The sequence below is a fragment of the Pezoporus flaviventris genome, unplaced genomic scaffold (assembly GCF_033815535.1).
Source record: "Pezoporus flaviventris isolate CSIRO_AGI_PZ_B2104156 unplaced genomic scaffold, CSIRO_AGI_Pfla_v1 ptg000040l, whole genome shotgun sequence".
NCBI lineage: Eukaryota > Metazoa > Chordata > Aves > Psittaciformes > Psittacidae > Pezoporus > Pezoporus flaviventris.
In genome coordinates this window covers 28247-48616 of record NW_026892588.1, presented here as the reverse complement: position 1 = coordinate 48616, position 20370 = coordinate 28247, and the positions used below count along the sequence as shown (strand labels likewise).

General features: G+C 38.9%; 1 protein-coding gene and 1 long non-coding RNA gene across 6 annotated transcripts in view; one reads left to right on the top strand and one right to left on the bottom strand.

Annotated features, from left to right (window-relative positions):
* The window catches only part of UGGT1 (UDP-glucose glycoprotein glucosyltransferase 1), a 44249-nt gene extending 23879 nt beyond the window's left edge, over nucleotides 1-20370 (bottom strand). For 4 of the 5 annotated variants that reach the window (XM_061465384.1, XM_061465382.1, XM_061465385.1 and 1 more), the window contains exons 1-18: nucleotides 20233-20370; nucleotides 17544-17676; nucleotides 16978-17116; nucleotides 15029-15111; nucleotides 14332-14462; nucleotides 13447-13559; nucleotides 12103-12277; nucleotides 10702-10798; nucleotides 9702-9780; nucleotides 9399-9499; nucleotides 8411-8510; nucleotides 7273-7333; nucleotides 4233-4324; nucleotides 3451-3601; nucleotides 3064-3183; nucleotides 1889-1974; nucleotides 1295-1430; nucleotides 220-351 (exon numbers count right to left, since the gene is read on the bottom strand). In XM_061465384.1, the coding sequence (XP_061321368.1) occupies nucleotides 220-351; nucleotides 1295-1430; nucleotides 1889-1974; nucleotides 3064-3183; nucleotides 3451-3601; nucleotides 4233-4324; nucleotides 7273-7333; nucleotides 8411-8510; nucleotides 9399-9499; nucleotides 9702-9780; nucleotides 10702-10798; nucleotides 12103-12277; nucleotides 13447-13559; nucleotides 14332-14462; nucleotides 15029-15111; nucleotides 16978-17102 (1782 nt within the window). In that variant the 5' untranslated portion in view covers nucleotides 17103-17116; nucleotides 17544-17676; nucleotides 20233-20370. Of the gene's footprint in view, nucleotides 1-219; nucleotides 352-1294; nucleotides 1431-1888; nucleotides 1975-3063; nucleotides 3184-3450; nucleotides 3602-4232; nucleotides 4325-7272; nucleotides 7334-8410; nucleotides 8511-9398; nucleotides 9500-9701; nucleotides 9781-10701; nucleotides 10799-12102; nucleotides 12278-13446; nucleotides 13560-14331; nucleotides 14463-15028; nucleotides 15112-16977; nucleotides 17117-17543; nucleotides 17677-18463; nucleotides 18486-20232 lie in introns of those variants that run through there. The other variant, XM_061465383.1, reaches the window with a different exon arrangement.
* On the top strand, nucleotides 305-14423 carry LOC133275433 (uncharacterized). The gene is made up of 4 exons (XR_009745523.1): nucleotides 305-414; nucleotides 5519-5637; nucleotides 11014-11139; nucleotides 14292-14423. It is a non-coding gene; the product is annotated as an uncharacterized LOC133275433 (long non-coding RNA).

Sequence of the window (20370 nt, the reverse complement as noted above, 5' to 3'; positions counted from 1 at the left end):
TTCTAGTGCTATACATACAGATTTTTAAAAATATGTATTACAGTATATAAAGCTTTGTGCTGAACATAATTACTGAAGTATTACTACAAGTCACTCAATGTAACAACGAAGCAGGTACATGGCTTGTAAGAGAACTGGATCAAGAAATTGTACATAACTGTATTTCTAAAACTGTTGAAGCAAAGAAAGTGAAAACCCCTCTAATTCCTGAATTCTTACCTTTCTGTTTTGATCATAGGCAGAATCAATTCCCAGAACGCTGTTGATTTCCACATAAGGATACTGTTTCTCAAGAACACTAACCACATGCTCCACTTTGAGCTGATCTCCTGTTTTTACTTTGTTATATATCTGAAAGGGGGATACAAATACAAGTTTACAGCTGCAACTGTAAAGTGTCTGTCCTTATCAAAGGTAAGCTGACCTGCCATCTGTGTTCCAGTAATTATAAGGAGGCATTAAGAGCAAGACTGCAAAACATGTATTTGTGTTTATTAGCTACAATAACAGCTCCTAAGTACTTGTAGTGCTTAGAATTATCTTGCTTTTACCTTGTTGTCATTCTAGTGAGATTGGAAGGAGGTAAATATAATGTATTTCCTTATGTAATAACTTGCATCTTTAATTAGAAAAGTTATTTGAGGGGGAAAGGTAGTGCTTAGGGAGGGAAAAAAGGCTCAAGTAAAGCACATCCAAAGAACTACCCTTCCCTTTCAGAACCCAAGACATGTTTTTAAACAATACAACAGACCTCACATGTAAAGTAGGTAATTGGTTCCCTTTTGAAGGTACAAGATTTTACTTTGACTTACAAATACATACCAAGTCAAATGAGAATAAAAATAATTTTCTTAAGGTCACCATCAGTTTAAAGTTACAGTATGCCCCAGATTGCTGATTTGTACAACAGTGTCAAACCACAAGCAAAACTGCATTTACTTAGCACATAGATTATGCTTTGATGTGGCAAAAGTATGCAGCAGGAACTGTTCAAAACAAATTATAATATTGAAGGGATAGAGCGGTTCAGAACTGACTGGCAGAATGAGCAAAGAAGCAGGATCAGAAAACTGTGCATAAGTGTTAAGTGTCACATTATACCTACTCTTGCTTGTTAAACTTAGGTCAGAAGCACTTCACAGAGCAGCATGTGTTGTGTGGTACTAGTGTTCAGAGGTACTCTGAATGCTAACAGTCAGAATTTCTTCCCTTATCTACATATTGGCACATTAACATAGTCTCACGTACACAGAAAATGTTAACATGTTAGTGTCCATTTTAAATGAATACTTACAGACATGACAGTCTGGAAAGCGTAATTATTGTCCATTTCTTGTGCCACATAATTGTATGTCCTAAGGAGGGCAACACCTGGATCCTGAAGTCCATCAACATCCTCTGAGTCATTAACCACAAAGACTAGTCCTATCCTGCAATCAAACAAATCCCCAGATCATTAAGCTATTATACTAATAAATCATCGATTCTGCATACAACTGTCAGCTGTGATCAGCATCTTAGATAAAGGATTTTTCTGGAATAGACTGATAAGATTTCGAGCATGGAGGCCAGCAGTCAAACTTAAGACATACAATCTCTAACAGTGAATCCCATCAGAGTCTTGCGTTTCATCTCTCTTTCATCTAATGTACTTGCTTTTAGGTTTTTTTTTGACTGTTAAAGAAACTGAACTCTGTTTTGCGAATAGCAAAAGTTATATTAAAAAAGAAAATGAAATAAGAACCAATACTTAATAAATGCACTCCCCCACCACCAATACAAAACATGGAACTTTTCCACAGTGCTCTAGCAATGAGAATTTTACATTTGCAAGCGTCAGAAAAATAAAAGTCATGTAAAAAAATTCCAGTTAAAACACAGCAGTTACCTCAGTGGGATGTGGTTACTGAAGAACATCTCTGCCACATTCAGTAATTCTGCAGTCGTCTCGTGAACAGGATCTACTATCAGCACCTGTGTACAAATTGCAAGTGAGAAGTCTCTATTCCCTTAAGAAGTTTTTGATTAGAGATAGCTTCATTCACGTTTCAGCGCAGAATTATCATCAGTCCTACTTAGGTGAGGCCTTAATAGTTTCTTCTAAAGTCTTTAGGTCCATTATCTGAAATACCCAGTCTAAACCACTCCTTTAACCAGAAAAGATCAGACTTCTTATGTACTTTGTATCTTTACCCCAAGTATATGCTAGCATCTAAGTTTCTGCCTCTGTGAGTACACAAATCCACCCTTAATTAATGCAGTCTTCACTATGTGCATGGGAGATAATCTGTTGGAGTTGAGGAACACAGCACTGCTTTGCTCAGCCCCCTGGAGAGCTGATGCTGCTAAGACATGCTCAAAGCAAGCCCAAAGCCAGGGAGAACCAGGACATCCAGAATAAATTTAGGGCCCTTTATTCATGCCAAGTGTTGTCTTTTTACTTAATTTCAATGTTAGAAGTACTAAACTCCAGAGAAAAAGATAACGTATTAATACTGGCAGTTTGAGGTGATTCAGGTCCCTGTTTGCCACTAATCACAGGAGTCCTTTTTAATATAGGGCCACATGACATGAATTACAGTACATAATTTACAAAGTCCTTATTAGATCTAATTTTAAGCAGTTTACCTAGAGACTAAAAGGACACCTAGGATTAAGCTGAGGGCCGCTGACCATCTTTTAAAGTCTTGGTGCAAGAATGCTTTGCCACTGAAGTACCTGAGTTGGTCTTGACCCTGGCTGGAAGCTACTAATTACCAAATTTGAGGATTCAGGTACTACCACAAAGTTGAAATGCATTCTCACTCAGCAGATGATAGTTTTTTCCACTGATGAAGCAGTTTTTGGCAGCTAATAGATGCCAAAATCATGCTCAGTAATCTCTGAATCTCAGCCACAACTTACTAGTACAAGTAGAACAAAACCTGTTAGAGAAACTACCCATCTCAAGATATTTAAGTGACAGGGAATGCAGCTTATATGTAGTAGGTGAGTTGCAAAAGCTAATGTCCCTGCTGTTGAAAAAACAGCACACATTTCGTTTCTAGTGAGGTTACTACTTACGAAATTATGGAAGTTTTTTCTGATTTGTCTGATCACTCCTGGAAACGTGGGACGCAGCAGTTCTTGCACATTGGAAGGCCAGGAATTATACCGACTGTCAACTTCCAGATTGTTGATCCACTGAGGAAAAAATACAGGCATTTAAATGACTGACAGTCCTCCTGCTGATACATATATATATATATGTGCTGAAAATATCCTGCTGCTATTTTCAGATCAGACACTATATTGAGATCTGTATGAATAAAATGTTAAGCTTTTTAAAAAGAGCTAATTATATCTTTCTTTCTTTACTGCAGTTTCAGAGCTGATGGTGAGATAAGATCCCAAGTTCCCATGAACAGCCCAACAACACATAAAATCTCTCTTCTAAAAAGCCATACGCACTGAAATAGCAGAGCTTCTGATGTCCACAGCATAATCAGAGTCTGATGGCTGGATGTTCAACTTCAGAACATTGTGCAGGGAAAGCCCCTCAATTCCTAAGCTGTGTAGGCCTTCCATAACACGGGCTTCATTGCGCAGCACATCAATTAAGCTGGAAGGAAAAGAGAAATCATTGATGAATTTTAAAGACAAGGTAAATAACTTGCTCTTACCCTAAGGGGTAATGTCTGTGCATTACTTCTTATTTCTTCCTATTTCTAACTGTCCTAAGAAGCTTGAACTAACTTAAACATATTCAATTACATTGTAATTCTAGGGAAAACTACATGAAATAATTAAAGCATGATATACATATGTATTTCAATTCCATATTATTGGAGCAAATTTTAACCAGGAGGGTGGGTTTCAGATGAAGAATTTACAATGGTTTATCCTTTGAGAATCAGTCTGCTGTCTTCAGAATAAAACCTGTGTGGTGACTGTGTTTAGAGACCAGAATTTTGCTATTCAGAGCACAGATAAAAAGGATAGTACAAAGGTGACCTCGCATTCCGGTCTTCAAGGGTATTCCAGTTTTCATCAGGATTTTTGTTAGAAATGCACTTGCATAAGAGAAGGAACCATGATTGGCTTTTTTCAGTACTTAACATTTAAACCTAGTCTAGATACAGACTTCATGAAGAAGGTTCAAAATTCTCTTAAATGACCTTATCATCCATGTACAAGCAGGATGCAAGCTGCTAAATAGGATAAAATTATTCTGAAAAATGTAACATTCCTACCTAAATATGTCCTGAGTGTCTAAATCAATAAGCAGTCCATTGATGAACAAGGCAGAATCTCCTGGTTGCAATCCTAATGTTCCTTTGAAATACTGAAAGAAAGTAGACAATCATTAGAAGAATGCTCTGCACAGAAAAATCATTACTAGAGTGTTTAATGTGCTGAATTGTGGATTATATCTCCCTTATAGCATTACAAATTGCATCCCATTGCTTCTCAACTGCAGTCTTGCCTGACTTTGTGCACACACCTGTACCAGATGAAAAAACAACTGAAACTATTTAGTGCATAGATACTTAAATCAGCTGTTTCTTTCTACATGATTCAGCAGTGCACTGGGAAGTCCCTGAGTTGACTTTTTAAATATACTCAGATGAAATAATTAAAAATACTTGTCTTAGCTCTTTAACATGCAGTTTTGGGCAGAACAGACATAAACAGCTGGATATTGCATGGTACTCTCTAGTAGAACTACTGTGTTTAAGGTACCAGTTAAGTCCTGATCTAGTGGGTATGTCGTCAAGTACAGGAGCTGCCATTGTAGTCTGACCTCCCCAAAACCAGGAAGTACACCAGTGGAAAAAGCTTTACCAATATTTTGGAATTTCTGTCAGGTACCTCTAAGCAATACCCCATTTGAATGGGTAGTTGTCCCTGAATTGAGGCACCATCACAGAGAACAGTTTTGAACTGGGAGAGGTGAATAAAACACAGTCCTCCTGGAACAGATTTCCCAACTCTAGCATGTTTAAAACCTGAAAAACGGCACTGCTTTCTTCAGTAGCTCTTGTCTTGCAGTACCAGTTACAAAATACTATGAAGAGGCACTATGAACACTGGAGGAGAAATATAGTATTTGTACACTGAAAAACACTAATATCATGAGGAATGCGAGCAAAACAAACAGAGGAATAGTGAAGTACCAACAACAGGAAAGCAGCATCTAATTGGGAACAATTTATGTATTTTATTAAATAAAGACTCCCAGAGAAGAGCTGAGTACATGCAGTGTTAATTATCCACAAAAAGATACAATTTATATAGTAAACTAACTTACTAATAGCAGTAAACTTCACTATCAAATAATACCCCCACAAACTGAGTCATGCCAAGAATAGCCTTAAAGGGCAGGGTTAGATCTAGCCAGATCTGGATCTAAACCTTGAGTAAAAATGAATCCACAAAATCATGGATTTACCTGCGGACCAGTGTGATCTAACATGTAACAGAAAAGCCACCAGGTAGCTTTCATTTGCACTTATATTCTATACCTTGTCCCTTCCAGGACCACACTTGACAGCAGTGTCAAATTGCATCCCTTCTTTTCTGATTTTATCCCTATTGAACAACAAGGAATTTCTCTTTGAGAACAGGAATCTCCATGGACTTGTAAGTAGATGTCAGGTACCTTGGCATTTACTACTAGACTAGCCAAATATCATTTATTAGATAAAGACATAAGTGTGTACTTAATATACTTCGTATTTTTCCTATTAATACCAAGCGAGACTAAAATGTGCGAATAGATCAGCATAGATCATACAGTAAAAGCTGTTGTTTGGCTTTGTTTTCATTGCCATTTTAAACTTGCATTTTGCACTCTATCCATACTGCACTACCAGGGGTATTTTAACTGTACAAAATGCTGTACAAAAGTCTGTAGAAAATTCCCAACTGGCTACTTTTTTATTTGCCAGTGCTTTGCTGATGCCAAGTACACAGCAGAGCTGTTGAAACATTTTTCTGCAACACCAGAGCCTACTCAATGACCTCGGGGTCCTTCACAGGCCCATTTTTTTGTGTTCCTGTTTCAAAGCACATGTACACTTACTTGGGTAGCTGCTAAATTTTATTCCTTCACTAGTTTCACTCTCAAAGCATTGGAACCATTTTCTTGCACAAAATATAAATCATTCTAAGCCATGGCAGAAGGGTTCAAGTTTATTCTGTGACTTATACGTAAACACCAGTGAATTTAGGAATCTAAGCACCATCTCAAATTGGGCAATGAGAACTACATTTCTTCTACATTCTCAGAACTGTAAGAAAATGCTTAATAGATCTGCTTTTTAAATAGCTTTCTGACAAGCTACATTCCATCTAGCTCAGACATTTTAAAATAATCTAAAAATATAATTACATTTTGACTCTAACAACTTCCACCAAAAAGCACTCGCACTTCTAGTATCTAGGTGCTTTGGAGAAGTCCAGAATACAATCTAAACCTAACTTGAAGCCAACCTCTTTTTAACTGTTACCCTGGACAAGTAGTGCTTATGGCATTCAGACTTGACACATCTGCTGCACCACTCAAATAAGAACTAGGTCAGAGACTGAAAGAAGGCCACCCAGCAGGCACAGTTCTGCAAGAAACATACTGTCTTTATAAAAGCTTGCTGGCAAGTCATCACTACAAACACGTAACTTGGAAACAAAGACTGATGTGACACACACATCACAATTTCTACTGCTTCATTTTCACCCAGTCCCATTCTGCAGATCACATTAAGACACTCTGCATGGAAATCCTAAGAACACTTGCACTGTATGTTTTCTTTTTTCTCCAGGGTTAACAACATAGTACTTTAATTGTATTGAAAGTTAATTTTATAAAGATAAATAAATGCAGGTACCACATTCTTAATCCGGATACAGAACAGAAGGTCACTTTCATACGCATGAACAAATACTCGCCAAATAACTATCAGAACACTTGACTACTGTGAACAGCCATTGTAGGGGCAGCTCTGCAAACAAAACCCCGTATCACCATTCCCCAATACAGTCATCTCACTCAAAGAATTTATGACAATATATTCATATTTGAGCATACAAGCTAAATTGTGTTCCTAATCCATGTCTGAAAATCCACCACTTTTTTAATTCCTAGATGCACACTAAGACACAGGTGTGTGTGAAAATACCAACTCAATTTTTTGAGCAAAATGTAAACTTTTAAATAGAATCATTATTTTCAAAGTTTGAATTTATACTAAAACATAAGCGCAAAAGCACTATGTTACTTTCTGGAAGCATTACCTTTTGGTTCTCTTCAATTTCTGCTCTGAGTTCCGAAGAAACAACTGTTTTCGTTATGGCTCTACATAAATAAAAACATCACATTGTGAATAATCTAATGGATAAATACCTACTTATCCTACTTTTTGTACCTCATCTATGAATATATTTAGTCTCCTAGTATAAAGACCTGCATTCACTTGCACTTTGTGGTACCATTAAACAGTAGGATGCACTATTTTTCCTTACATTTTATAATTCAACAGAACATAAAAATGAGAACCACATGCCAAGTGCCAGTATCTAATTTCATATTAACTATAATAAAAGCAGGCAGCTGCCAGAAAGGTGGAGGTGGAGGCTGGCAGCAGAAAATAGGGGGATTTCACTCCTCATGGTGGGTTCCCATTCCTTTCCTTACATTATTGTGTCTAGTAATTGCATCATCACAGAACAGGCAAGTACAGCTCACATACATGACTAAAACCACAATGAGACTGCAGTGCCTACTTCAAGAAGATATAAATAGGACAAATCTTAACATCAGTTAGTGGGAAATCAGAATTCAGCTTCTTTGTATTTTCAGGTGTATCTCCACCTACTCAAATAGGAAGAGCTACTATAATAACATCTTCACAGCCCAGGTCATCTCATTTATCAGAAGAAATATATTTCTAGAGTGGTTGGGCAGGCCAGATTATGACTGAATTTCTTGAAATGAATTTGAATATGCTCAAGACATGGACAAAGTGCAAAAACAGTGGGATTGCACATAAGTCTCTGCCATGAGATTGACTGGGCGTTTTGGCAGAGTAGATCCAGAAGAAGACTGGGATCTAGTGAATGGATAAACCTTAAAGCCACCAAACAGAAAACCTATCCAATAAATTCTTGAGGACTTGATGCAAAATGTTCAGAAGCATTTCACAACAAAATACCATGGATAATTCTGTAAATTTTCTGCCTGTCCACATCAACTGCCATCCAAGAAAAACACTGCAAGAGATCCTCTTTGTAACCCTAGGCTGAAGAACTTCTCTACCCAAACATTCCCCAGTGTTTGCTTCCAGTCAAATGGAAACTTGGACATTAACCCAATGCTGCCTGTCTCAGGAAAAAGATAGTAAGAAAACTTCCTAGAACTCATAATTAAAGTTACCTGGCCATAGTAGGAAAGTTCTGACTCAGGTCTTTCATGACCATCAAAGCATCCACAGGGGGAGCAGTCAAAATGCGAGCAGCACTTTGAAAACTTAAATCTACAAGTGAAAGAAAACAGAAGTTGAGAACTGTAAACTGAAAACAAGGCAGTGCAGTCATCTTCACTTTAGCTTTTGACTGGTTTTGCTTATTTGTTACCTATGAAAATTTGTTTTCTAGCTGCACCTTTAGATACTTAAAAAAAACAACAAACATCTTCCTTTATTCAACGTATATTTGTTGCCTTGAAGTAAGTAACACTTTCAAATGTATCCTGTCCACAGGTTGCTGCAGTGAGTCCAGACCACCACCTTTTTGTTTTGGCTGAGGTGGGAGGATCTGCCCTTCAGAAGGAGTCTGGGTACTTGTTAGAAGCTAGAAATCTACAAGCTAGAAATACAAACAGCCATCTGTTGGATATAAGTAGATTCTCTGTGACTATAACGTATGCTCAGCATTTCAGTTACTCTTTTTTTCCAGAGGACAAAAAGCTTTTCCACAGGCCTCTACAGATGATTCCCAGGAAAACAGGCCAGAGTTGTGTATATGCAGATGCTTTTGAAATACGGTTTTTCTTTGGTGTTGAGAAATCTCAGCTTTCCACACCAAGCATGTGACCACGGAAAGAAACTTTGCATTTCCTTTGCTTTTCTGCATTTAGCAGATCATACAAAATGGTCAGTTTAAGAGCAGGTGGCTTACTGTACTTCACAGTATAGAAAGCAAACCTCATTTCAGAAGTCCTGTGAAACAATCTTTTCTAAAAGCTATCTCAACAGGAGATTACAAAGGTACTTTTGAAAATCCAGAATTTTCCAATGCAGGAATTTTCAGTCAAGCTCTCTCAACTGTATGCAGCCACTAGCAACCTCATCTGTGTAGTACACAAGAAGATAAGTTTACATTAAGGTTTTGCAATACAACAGTGAAACCCTCATATAGATTACCTTGTAGCTGCCATACTTTCAAAGGTGCCATTTCATTGGTACTTTCCACGAGGTGTTTTCTAAGCTCTTTCAGCTCTTCTGTCAAGTCAGGATACAACTGCCTAAAAGGGTATGAGGGTAAAACAATTTCTTGGGTTTCCTAAAAGCGAGTCTGCTGCTAATTCTAAGAAACTAACATATGGAAAAGTATGCTGCTTATATCAGTGAATAACTCAGGCATTTAAAAAACAATAAGGAGCAAAAACCATCAGCATCTCTACATGTTTTCTGATATGACAGAGATCAACAACTTAGAAGTTCTACCTTAGTTTTCCAAACAGAAATCCTTGCACTTCATCAACAGGGTCATTTTCACCTATTACTGTAGCATTCACATCTGTGCCTGTAAACACATAAGATAACACTATTGTTACCAAGCTGTTCAGAAACAGTTCTTGCACTCATTTTGATTAGTTTAACAAAAATACACTGCAGAAACCAAAAAGAAGAAGGAAAGGGCGAGTTTCAGATTTAACTTTTAAACCTTATTGAAGAGACATTACCTTTACAAATGAACATAGTAACAGCTGAAATGAAACAAAGTTGGATTATTGAGAAGAAAAAGCTTAAGATAAGTGGATATCTCAGAGAGCTAAGCATTTCAGAGGAATTCACTAGGACCTAGAAGCTTTCAGGACATGACATGCAGAGCAACTGCTAAACTTCAGTTGTGATCACAGCCCTGATTTTAGCTCCAAAAACCATGATAAAATAGTAACATCTGAGTGAAGTCCAATTCTGGGTTTAAACATCAAAAATAAATCTGTGCAAGACTCACACGATCTTCTAATTAGCTGGACAGAAGCCAACTCCAATCTAGATGTTTTATGCTAAAGTCGAACTCAAGATCCTGACCTTTTGATGAGTGTTTGCTCCTGGGCAAGCCAAAACAGTCATCAATAAAAGACTGCACAGTCAGAACATTCATAAAATCAGACAGGAGCTGGAGGAGACCCTGTCCTTGTTCCAGCTGGGATAGAGTTAATTTTCTTCCTAGTAGCTGGAACAGTGTTGTATTTTGGATTTAGTATAATAGTGCTGAGAAAACACTGATGTTCTAGTTGTCAAGTATTGTTTATTCCTTCTGCTCCTCGTTATTATTATCGTATTTTACTTTTATTTCAATTATTAAACTGTTCTCATTGCAACCCAGAGGTTTTTACCTTTTTTTTTTCAGGTAAACAGTTATTCATGTAAAAACCATACAAAATTATCTTTGAAAAATTAAGATGTTCACATTAACATACTTAAAGTAATAATTCACCTTTCACCTGTGTATCATCCTTGGCCTTATATTCTGTACTTTTAATAGCCAGTTCCACACCATAGCCAGAGAGGTAGACTTTTTCTTTACTGGGATTCTGTAAGGAAAAGCAAACGGTACAGTATTGCCACTCTTTGGTTTGATGCACAAATGAAAGGCTGCCGTTGCCCAAAGGTAAGAAAGCTCTAGGTGGTATACATTTCAGACATAACTGGTAATAGAGAAGTGAGGAAAACACAATGAATGATTCTGTAGTATATATTGTAATATTATATTTCCTGCTGTATTTCAATAGAATTTTTTTAATTTCAGTGAGCAAAGATACCTCGTGGACAAGAAAACCACTGAAAACCACAAAGTAAAGAGGAACACAAAACGATGTTTTCAGGATTCAGCATAAGCCAAATAGGACAGGACAGACTCACATCATCAAATCAAGTAAGAGGAGGAAAAGGAACTTCAGCTGTGAAGTTCAGAAATGAAACATTCATTACAAAAAAGTAGTAAGTCAGCGACTCAACAGAGATGTATAATTAGTTCTGTTTTTAATGGGAAACAAGTGTGATGACTTCTTAGAAGTATTCTGAAGTATACAGGAGTCCCACAACTGTATACAGATCTCTTGTGCAGTACACTTAATTTTGAATGTAAGTACTCCATCCAACACTGATAAACAAATACCTTTTTAAAAGTAAGTGGCATATGCAAGAATATGACTTTATTAATAATAAAGTGCAAAGATCATTAAAAGTGAATCAGCTAATGCTTTTTTTGCATTGAAGTCTGGCTACTAACTAGCTGCTATACTGCAGGTTTTAGCAGTATTAAACAATATGCAGGAAAAAAGTCAAATAAATTTCTCAGAGCTTTTGAAATGTAGCTTTAAACACTAATCCAGTGGTAATGGGCAATTTAGGGGAGGGGGGTGGAAATCAGGACAAAATGCATTAGGACTGGTAAGCAGTTCTGTATTATTACAGAACCATCTGCTGTGGAAATAGCACCTTTATTTGAAAGCGTTCAGGTTAATCTTTGCTTTTCAGATCAAGTAACTAAGTGGCCTGCCTGTGGAAAGATCTGATTGTTTCCTGTAATCTAATATAGGTGAAGCAAAGTTTTTTTAGATTAAAGCCTATAATTAATCTGGAGTTTAACTCTGCATTTGTAAAATCAAATGATCCTCCTATTTAAAAAAGCAGGAGGTTTAAAATATTATGTATTCCTCAGGTACATGCAATAGAAAACAAACTTTTGAGTATTCCAAATAAATATCAAGCAGCAACACATTATGCAAATGTCAGTTTAAAGGGAACAAAGTTGGCCAGTTTTCTTTTCATAAAACCCAGGTCAGTTGCTTTTTCCATGTCAAATACCTCTGTAACAACACACAAATATACTTACAGCAATATAGTGTCTGAGGACATAAGTGATTTCCCCTGCCTCAGCCTTTAAAACAAGCTTCTTGTGGTTTCTGTAGAACTCCTCTGAGCCAATCTCAGCATAAAGTATGACGACAGGACTCTCAGGGTTTGACACTGGGTACTTGTGATCACCTTTGAACAAAAATGGCTTTGGCCTAAGAATAAACATTGGAGATTAGCACACTGTACTTCACAGCATTTCTTCACTCAGCGCAAGAAGCAAAATCTCTTTTTTTCATGTTGAATCACTGTTCATGTCTTCACTGAATACTTACATCAAGCTATTCATACAGATCATCAAGGTTGGCAGCACTCGATGCATGTTGATAAAGCTTGTTTAAAAATGGACATATGAAAATGAAGCAAGTAGCAAGGTGCTGGTTTGAACCTAACATGATCCTTATTTTAAAAACTGACCACTTCCCTTAAACTTCCAATTAACTTCTGTGCCCCAAGTGCTCAATCATAAATTCTGTATAAAAAAGTAAAAGGCTAACAGAGCAAACGTTCCAGGAACTCAAACTGGAGCAACAACCCTGTCCTTGGTTAATATACAAACAAAAAACTGAATGAGAAGACTGTTTTCAACTTGGGTATTTAAATTTTGTCTAAGATAAAATGAAGTATTTAAAATATTCCCAGTGAGTCAACAGAACAGCATGTGAGCTACCGATGTCTACACATTGAGCAGAAACCCCTTATGCTTACAAAACCCAAAACTACCAGAATTACTATGGAGACAAACTGAAATTTAAGGGTTTGAGTTTGGCTGGGTTTTGTTTTGTTGGTTTTGTTTTATTCTAAAGAGCTTATTACATTTTACGGTTTCTTGTTGTTACTAAAAGTTAAAGTGAAGTTCTGTCCTTGTAAAGAAATCTGATCTTGTATTACATCATGTGGTAATAGTTTTCTTTGTCAATGCTGAGAAGATTGTACAGAGAAAAATACTGTGCATGTTTCAAGCCATTCATGAAACCATCTCTGTTATATTAACCATCATTTTAATATGTAGCCCAGCTCTTTCTAGTCACCCGACATACTAAAGGCTTTACATATTCCTGAGAACTCCTAATGTACTTCAGCAAATGGTTTCCCACTTTTCCTGTGCGCATTCCTCTTCCTAGCATAATATCAGAGCAAGTGATATGAAAACAATCATTCCAATCTGGATTAATAAGAAATAAGAGACTGCCACTTGTGTGCAAGCAGTGGACAGTATAAAGCAGCACTGAACAATGTAGAAACAATTATTCTATCTCTTTACAGCAGTAAGTCTAACTAGGTTAAATTTTAAGCGCTAATCCAGTGATGCAACAGCAAATACCTTTCTGAAGCTCCCTCTAAAAGGTTTCCAAGCAACTCAAATTCACATGTCTTATCCCCATGCACAGCAAAAAACAGGGTACAGCCCTTTGGCGGAGGTTCATCTGCTGCTATCTGTATGAAAATATTTGTGATAGAGTAGGTTAAATGTCTGCCTTTAGAACAAGCAAAAATGATAACAGCATAGCTCTCTGTGCAGTCAGTCTTCTTTGATTTCCTAAAGCCTAAACTAGTACTTCTTTGCTATTTATTACATCGTTTAAATGCAAGGTAGAAATTGCAAAATTGAGAGTTAAGTATTATTATAAATATTTCTGCAGACTATTACTATTAACTGTACTATTGATTCTAGGTACAAAAAGCAAGGCTTGCAATTGTAGGGTGTTTGGTTGAGGTCTCTTTTGCATTACACATCAGAAACCTCTATATTTCTTAAACATCAAATGACAAAATGATTCCAGATGACAAAAGGAAGAGGTCTTCTAGAATTACCTAAATAAAGCACATTATAATGTGACATAGTTTGTAATGAGTTTGAGAAAGAACAAAGTACAACTTATGTAAACATTAGAGCTATATATTCGTGGGTTACTACCTTCAACTAAGTACAACTGAATAACAGGGAAAGCAGCAGCAGCATCACAGGTTTCAACAAAGCAGCTCATACAAATCTTCACACAATTGTTAGTGCAGTGGGCATCAATGATACGAAGACATGTTGAAATCCCAATTCTTCTGTCTACTCTACACAGATGGACGCAAATTTGGCACTCACTGAAATTAGCAGATACGTCTGTTATGCTATCAAATGTCTCCTTACACAGCTTGTTCCTTCCTGGGCTTTAGGTAATGCTGTATAAATCATTTGAAGATTTCATGTACTAACCTGTTGAAAAGCTTGAACGGTTGCAGAATAAGACCGTAAAGCCAAGGAAAACTTCAACAAGTTCTGCTGCAAAGGTGACAGACTGCGGCAGGCTGCTTTCAGCATTTCATGGTAAGAAGTATAATCACTACCTGCAAAGTCAGAGTACAAGCAGTTTTCTTTCCATACCATATTCGTATCAAAGAGGGGCTTTTTATCCTAATTTTGATTACTAATTGTGAATCCTAATTGTGATTTATACTAACAGAAGCCCATGACATTAATTGTAAATATGCACATGTCCATTCCTCCTCAATTTTCATTACAGCGAGTTCTGCAGCTGGATGAGAGTGACCTTCAATTGAAATCCATGACAGTACACTTAAATACACTGGCAGAGGACACAAACATAGGGAGGCAGGAAACAGTTAAGAGCTCCCATTTAATTTGATAAATAGAAACACAAATAAAAAGCATTTATAGTATTAATATTCCATGTTGAAATAGAAACTGGCAAGCAAAACACGTTTCAGACTTACCCACTACAGCTTTTGTCAAAACAGATGTTTTGAGCACCTTGTAGTAAAATTATTACTGAAATCAGTCCTCATTTGACTTTTACAATATGAACACAATGAAAGATAAAACATTGTGGTTTATTTTTCAACCATGTCATCTATCAGTCATCATCCAGCAAAAAAAAACATGAAAAACTTACCATCATGTTCAGATGTCTTAATATTTTGACTGGCTTCTACAAAATTCCAGAATTTTTCTTGACCTTCTTCTGATAAAAATTCACTGAGTGAGAAGAGTTGAGTTAGCTACACGTAGGACTTGTCTCTCAAGTTACAACTGTAATACTTTGTAAAGCTTTACGGAAAGTTAGCTCTTACCATATGTTTACCTCTACCAGGCAATCACAGGTTACTAGAAAAAGCAGACTAGGAAAGGTAAAAATGTCCCCAAACAAACAGATAATAGTAGCAGGCCAGGACTAACACAGACGACACAAAAGAAGCTTGTAAGGCACCTGTTAATCTCTCAAAGACCCCTAACAGATACCAGCGTATATCATGGGAGCTCTCCCCTCTAACGCATTTCTTTGCTAGGTGTTTTTTATGGCAGACATATATTTTTGTTTACCTTGCTGCAACAAACTCTAGTTTTTTGGAGCTACAGGACTTGGTGAGTTTGTTTGCTTTTAAATCAGCAAAAGGAGAAGCCACAGCTTCAAATCATGATATTGTAATTCCCCATCTATTAAGCATATGATTAGGCAGATATACAACATTAAATAGTAAAATAATTCTCTAAACATTGCTAAGAACAAATACTTTATGCTGTCTAAACTTGTAACATGCTTCATATGCGAATGGATGCTATAACAGAAGATGTAGAGCCCACTGGCTGCCACGATAGCTTTTGTGTTCATTTCTGTCCTCACCTGAGGTGGTAAGTACTTCTTGAACATCTGGGCGATGAATTGCAGTGCTGGGCTAAGTAAATTGAACAGCAGGAATGATTTTACACTGCAGTGCTGTATCATCCTGCAATTCCTCCCATATGAACCATCCTACCTACCCAAAATCTTTGAACATAATGGTTAGGTTATAATATCGAGCCTTTGGCACATGATTTTGATTATTTGCTTACTATTTCAGTCTCTTAGGGTGACCTTTTACACCAAAAATGGCTTGCATTGATGGGGTATTCAAATCCTGGCATATTATTGGGAAAGGATTTTTCAGTCCTCAAACTTCAGCTTCTATAGGGAAGGTTATAGAAAAGTAATTTCACCAGGGAAACACCTATCCCAAAGCCAAAAGCTGTGCCTGTTTGAACAAAATCCATCAGTGCTCAGCTATTCTCATGTGAACCAATCTGTAATAACAGCCAGAATTTTTATGTGATTAAGAATTATTCCTTAAGTGATACAAAGTTAAACACACACACAAACATCTAGAAGTCCTGTTTTGCATAGACATCTCCAAACGAGAACACTGCAAAATGAAACAATGAGGACTTCTGAAGTGCTAAGTAGACTAGCAGTGTAAAGACAGCATTTTGCTCTCTGTTTCGTTTAAAATGTATTTTTACATGTTTTCTTTTTAAATAATGTCTTTAAAAAAAAGAGGGGAAAAAGGTCATTAGTACTGTAAAAGAAATCTCCCCAGGCTGATCTGCACAACTCCCTTACCAAAGAAGCTGACTTTAGATAATCAATGCACAGTTCCCTTGAACAAAGTTAAACTCAAGCTTTACGTATGCAAGCAACAGCAGATAAGTATCAAAACCTACAGTCATAGTTGAAGTAAAAAAACTTCTACTATGGAATCTTATGAGACTACGCTAAACTTCTCAGTCTAGTGCTTTGAGTAGGTAAAACTTCGCAAGGTAAAAAATACTGTGGAATTATTCATTATTATTACTGTTCTCATGCACAATGAAAGAATTTACCCACCAAAAACTACTACTCTAAAATATTCATCCCATCTCCCCAAGCACAGCAATGATCATGTTCAACTGAGTGTTACTATTGCTGCCAAAGAGTCAATAATGACCAGAGCCCAAAGCACACAAAACAAGTGAAACGGAGAACACATTAAGTTATCCTCTAAGCATACTGATTTGTCAACAACAACAAAAAAATCACAATACACTTACCTTGCTTCAAGTAACAAAGGAGTTGAAGACCACTTTGTAGTTAGAGATGTTGTGACAGCCTTAGAATGTCCTCTTACAAGTGAAGAGCTAAAGCAGATTCCAAGAACTGCAATAAGTATTCCCATTTTACAGAAGAAGCCTTAAACAACATTAAGGAAAAAAAAAGTTAGTTTTGCATTGTCTCTTTTTACAAATACAGAATCTCACACATCCAAATATGTTAAGGACTATTTTAAGATTCAGGGGCCCATTTAATGCAGTGTATCAGTGACATAATCATCGTCTCACCTGGGCATACAAAATGAAAAATACTATGAAAACATGAAAAGACGCAAGGATGTTAAGATCTGACTCCTAAGCTGCAGTTAAACCTAAATCAGTTCCAGCTCTGTCTACGTTTATGCTTTCAAATAAACCTGTTTCTGTTCTGGGACACCCACATCACACACTGCTTGCTCTATCAAGAGGTATTACAAGCAGCGTGAATTTCAAAGTAGGTGGCAAAGCAGCCCACTGTCTGTTTTATGGGAGGTCAAGTCACATACTGTGTTTGCTGGTGTACTAACCAAGGTCAGAAGAGCCAGGCAAGGTGAAGGTTCCCTCGTCAACCCTTGAGGTTCTGCAGGGTACAGTGGACTTCTCTGGGGAATGAAGAAACAAGCATTTCCCAGATGCACTAAGTACCACCAACTTTAGAAGCTGAAAAATGAATGAAATAATGAAGACAGACTCAAATTATACAGCTTACCATGAGAAATGAGCCCCCCAAAAATGCCATTTCTTTACTGTCCTCCATGTGTATTTCCATGACCACATATTCTCTAACCTGTACACTACAACACAGCTGAGTGGAATTTCCTTGCCCTCAGCTCTTGAGCTTATGGAATACCTGAATTCTCCTCTTAGCTTTCCATTACATTCTCCAAAAATTCAAGTTTTGAGTTTTCTCCCTACTGGAGTATATTTACTACACACCCAACATCCACCCAGGCACTCCCTTACTTCTTAATCCTTATTTTTCTGGCTAATTCTTTTCCTATTCCATCCTGTAACTTTAAAACCAGCCCACTCAAATTCCAGGTATATCACACCTGACAACCTGCATCTAATTTGTCTCTCTCTTTCTTGATGATCTCCATATAAAAAAAAGTCTTATGTGTTACATATCTGTAGCTTTCTGTGTCTCAGTGTCACAGAATCAGAGAATTGTTAGGGTTGGAAGTGATCACCCAGTCCAACCCCCTGAACAGTCAAGGCAGGGCCACCTAGAGCAAGTTACACAGGAACGCACCCAGGTGGGTTTTGAGTGTCTGCAGACAGTTCAAATGGTCATGGTTAAATTGTCAATGTCCTTCCTTTCACAATGAAAATGGAAATGCCCTGCTATAACACCCAAAGAACAACTTGCTCAGCTGCACACCTCTGCTTTACAGCGCACCTGGGAAGCAGACAGATGGCATCGCATGACATGCACGGTTACACCTACCGCTCACTGTGGGCAGAGGAGGAAGCTCAGTCAGTATTTGTGCAGTGAAACCTCTGCTTCTGCCAAGCACAACAGAAAAAAACAGGTTTGCTGTCCCGTCAGAATCATGTCCTTATAAACTGTAGAAACACAGAATGGTTTGGGTTGGAAAGGACCTTAAAGCTCATCCAGTTCCAACCCCTGCCATTCCACCTTGTTTGGTCACTACCTGCCCTTGTCAAAAGCCCCTCTCCAGGTTTCCTGTAGCTCCTTTAGGCACTGGAGCTGCTCTGAGGTCTCTCTGGAGCCTTCTCTTCTCCAGGCTGACCCAGCCCAGCTCTCTCAGCCTGGGTCCGTAGGATTCACTGCAAATCATACACAGCTGTTTGGAACATGTACATGAATATACCATACTGCATTCTTGCCACTAAAACTGCTGTGCTGCTCTCTCAAGCCTGCTTTCCCATGCTGGAAAGACTGAAATAAAAGCCTTTTATTATGTGAAATAGGTGACAAACATGTCCTTTATTTTTTCCCTAACACCGCTTTAGCAGCTGGAAAGAAAAGCAGATTAGAAATATCTGCACTCCCTGGATAACAACAGCCAAAGGGAAGACCAGTATCTCCAAGTGAAATAAAAACATGCCATGGAGACCAGAAGAGACAAGAGGCATGGGAATTCAATCATAGAATCAATTAGGGTGGAAAAGACCTTTAAGATCATCAAGTCCAACTGTTAGTGAACAGAAAGGACAGGGGATCCAGCTCTGCTCTTTGTGAGGTAACAAAGCAAACCCCAGTCTGAATTAAGAAGGAAAAAACTGCATTTGTAACTCTTTTTCCTCCAGTTAGGCAGTTTAAAATACGGCTGACTTCTGGAAACTTGTGCATCCAGCCTTGGACATGGGAATAAATCATCCCACAGCCACAGGTCCTGCTGGGCCATGAGAGCACCGACTTCTGCCATGTCCTGCGAGGTGTGCCTGGCAGTAAGCTGGTAAAGGGCTCCACTTCAGAAAAGCTCAAATGAAAATGGACCTCCTTCTTAGACACTGATGCCAACCCCAGCATCAAGGCCACAACACTGAAATAACGTGTCTCAGCTGAGCCTTGAGAACAGTAAGGACTGCTGGTAACACCTGGAGAGCTTCTGTGAGCACGGGTATCGTGTTGCTGTACACATTCCAAAACTGAAACGCGGCTTTTATCTGATAAGTCCAAAATCGCCTGCAGAGCTTTGCCTACGAACAGATGGTTCTAGCGACACCAGTCAACATCCAGCTTGATTTCACAAACCCCTGCCCAGTGCACACCGCTTCCGATGTAAAGCATGCTCCTGGAATAGCGGCAGCGCACACGCTGCTGCCGATCCGCACCCACCGGGATAGGTACCTCAGTAAGTACAAATCGGGATGGCCGTTCGTCAGTGGCGAAGGGCGTTTAACCCGCGGGCGCGGCCCCTGCAGCCCTCCTGTCACTCCTCCCGCGCTGACAGCAAGACAGCGCCGAGGCCGCACACCGCCCGCGGGGCTCCGCCAGGCCACGCTCCGCTCCTCTCCGTGGTGCTGCGGGTGCCCAGCCCCGGCCGCCCGGTACCCCCACAGCCGGCCCCGCTGCTGCGGCCCCAGGCCCCGCCGAGGCCAACCCCCGGCCCGGCAAAGACGCCCTGAGGGGCAGCGCCGGGCCCCGCCGCCCGCTCTCCGCGCCCCTCCCCCGGCGGGGCCGCCTCAGAGCGCCGCCGCGCGCACCCCCCGCCCAGCCCCGCGCGCGGGTCGCCGTGGAAACCGCACCTGCGAGCGGCCGCAGCGCTCCCTTCCGGCTCGTGCCGCTCCCGCCGCTTCCGGCCGCGCGACTTCCGCTGCCGGGAGAGAGGGGCCATAGAGTTACGCGGGGCCGCGCCAGACTGTCACCGTGCCGCCATCTTGGGG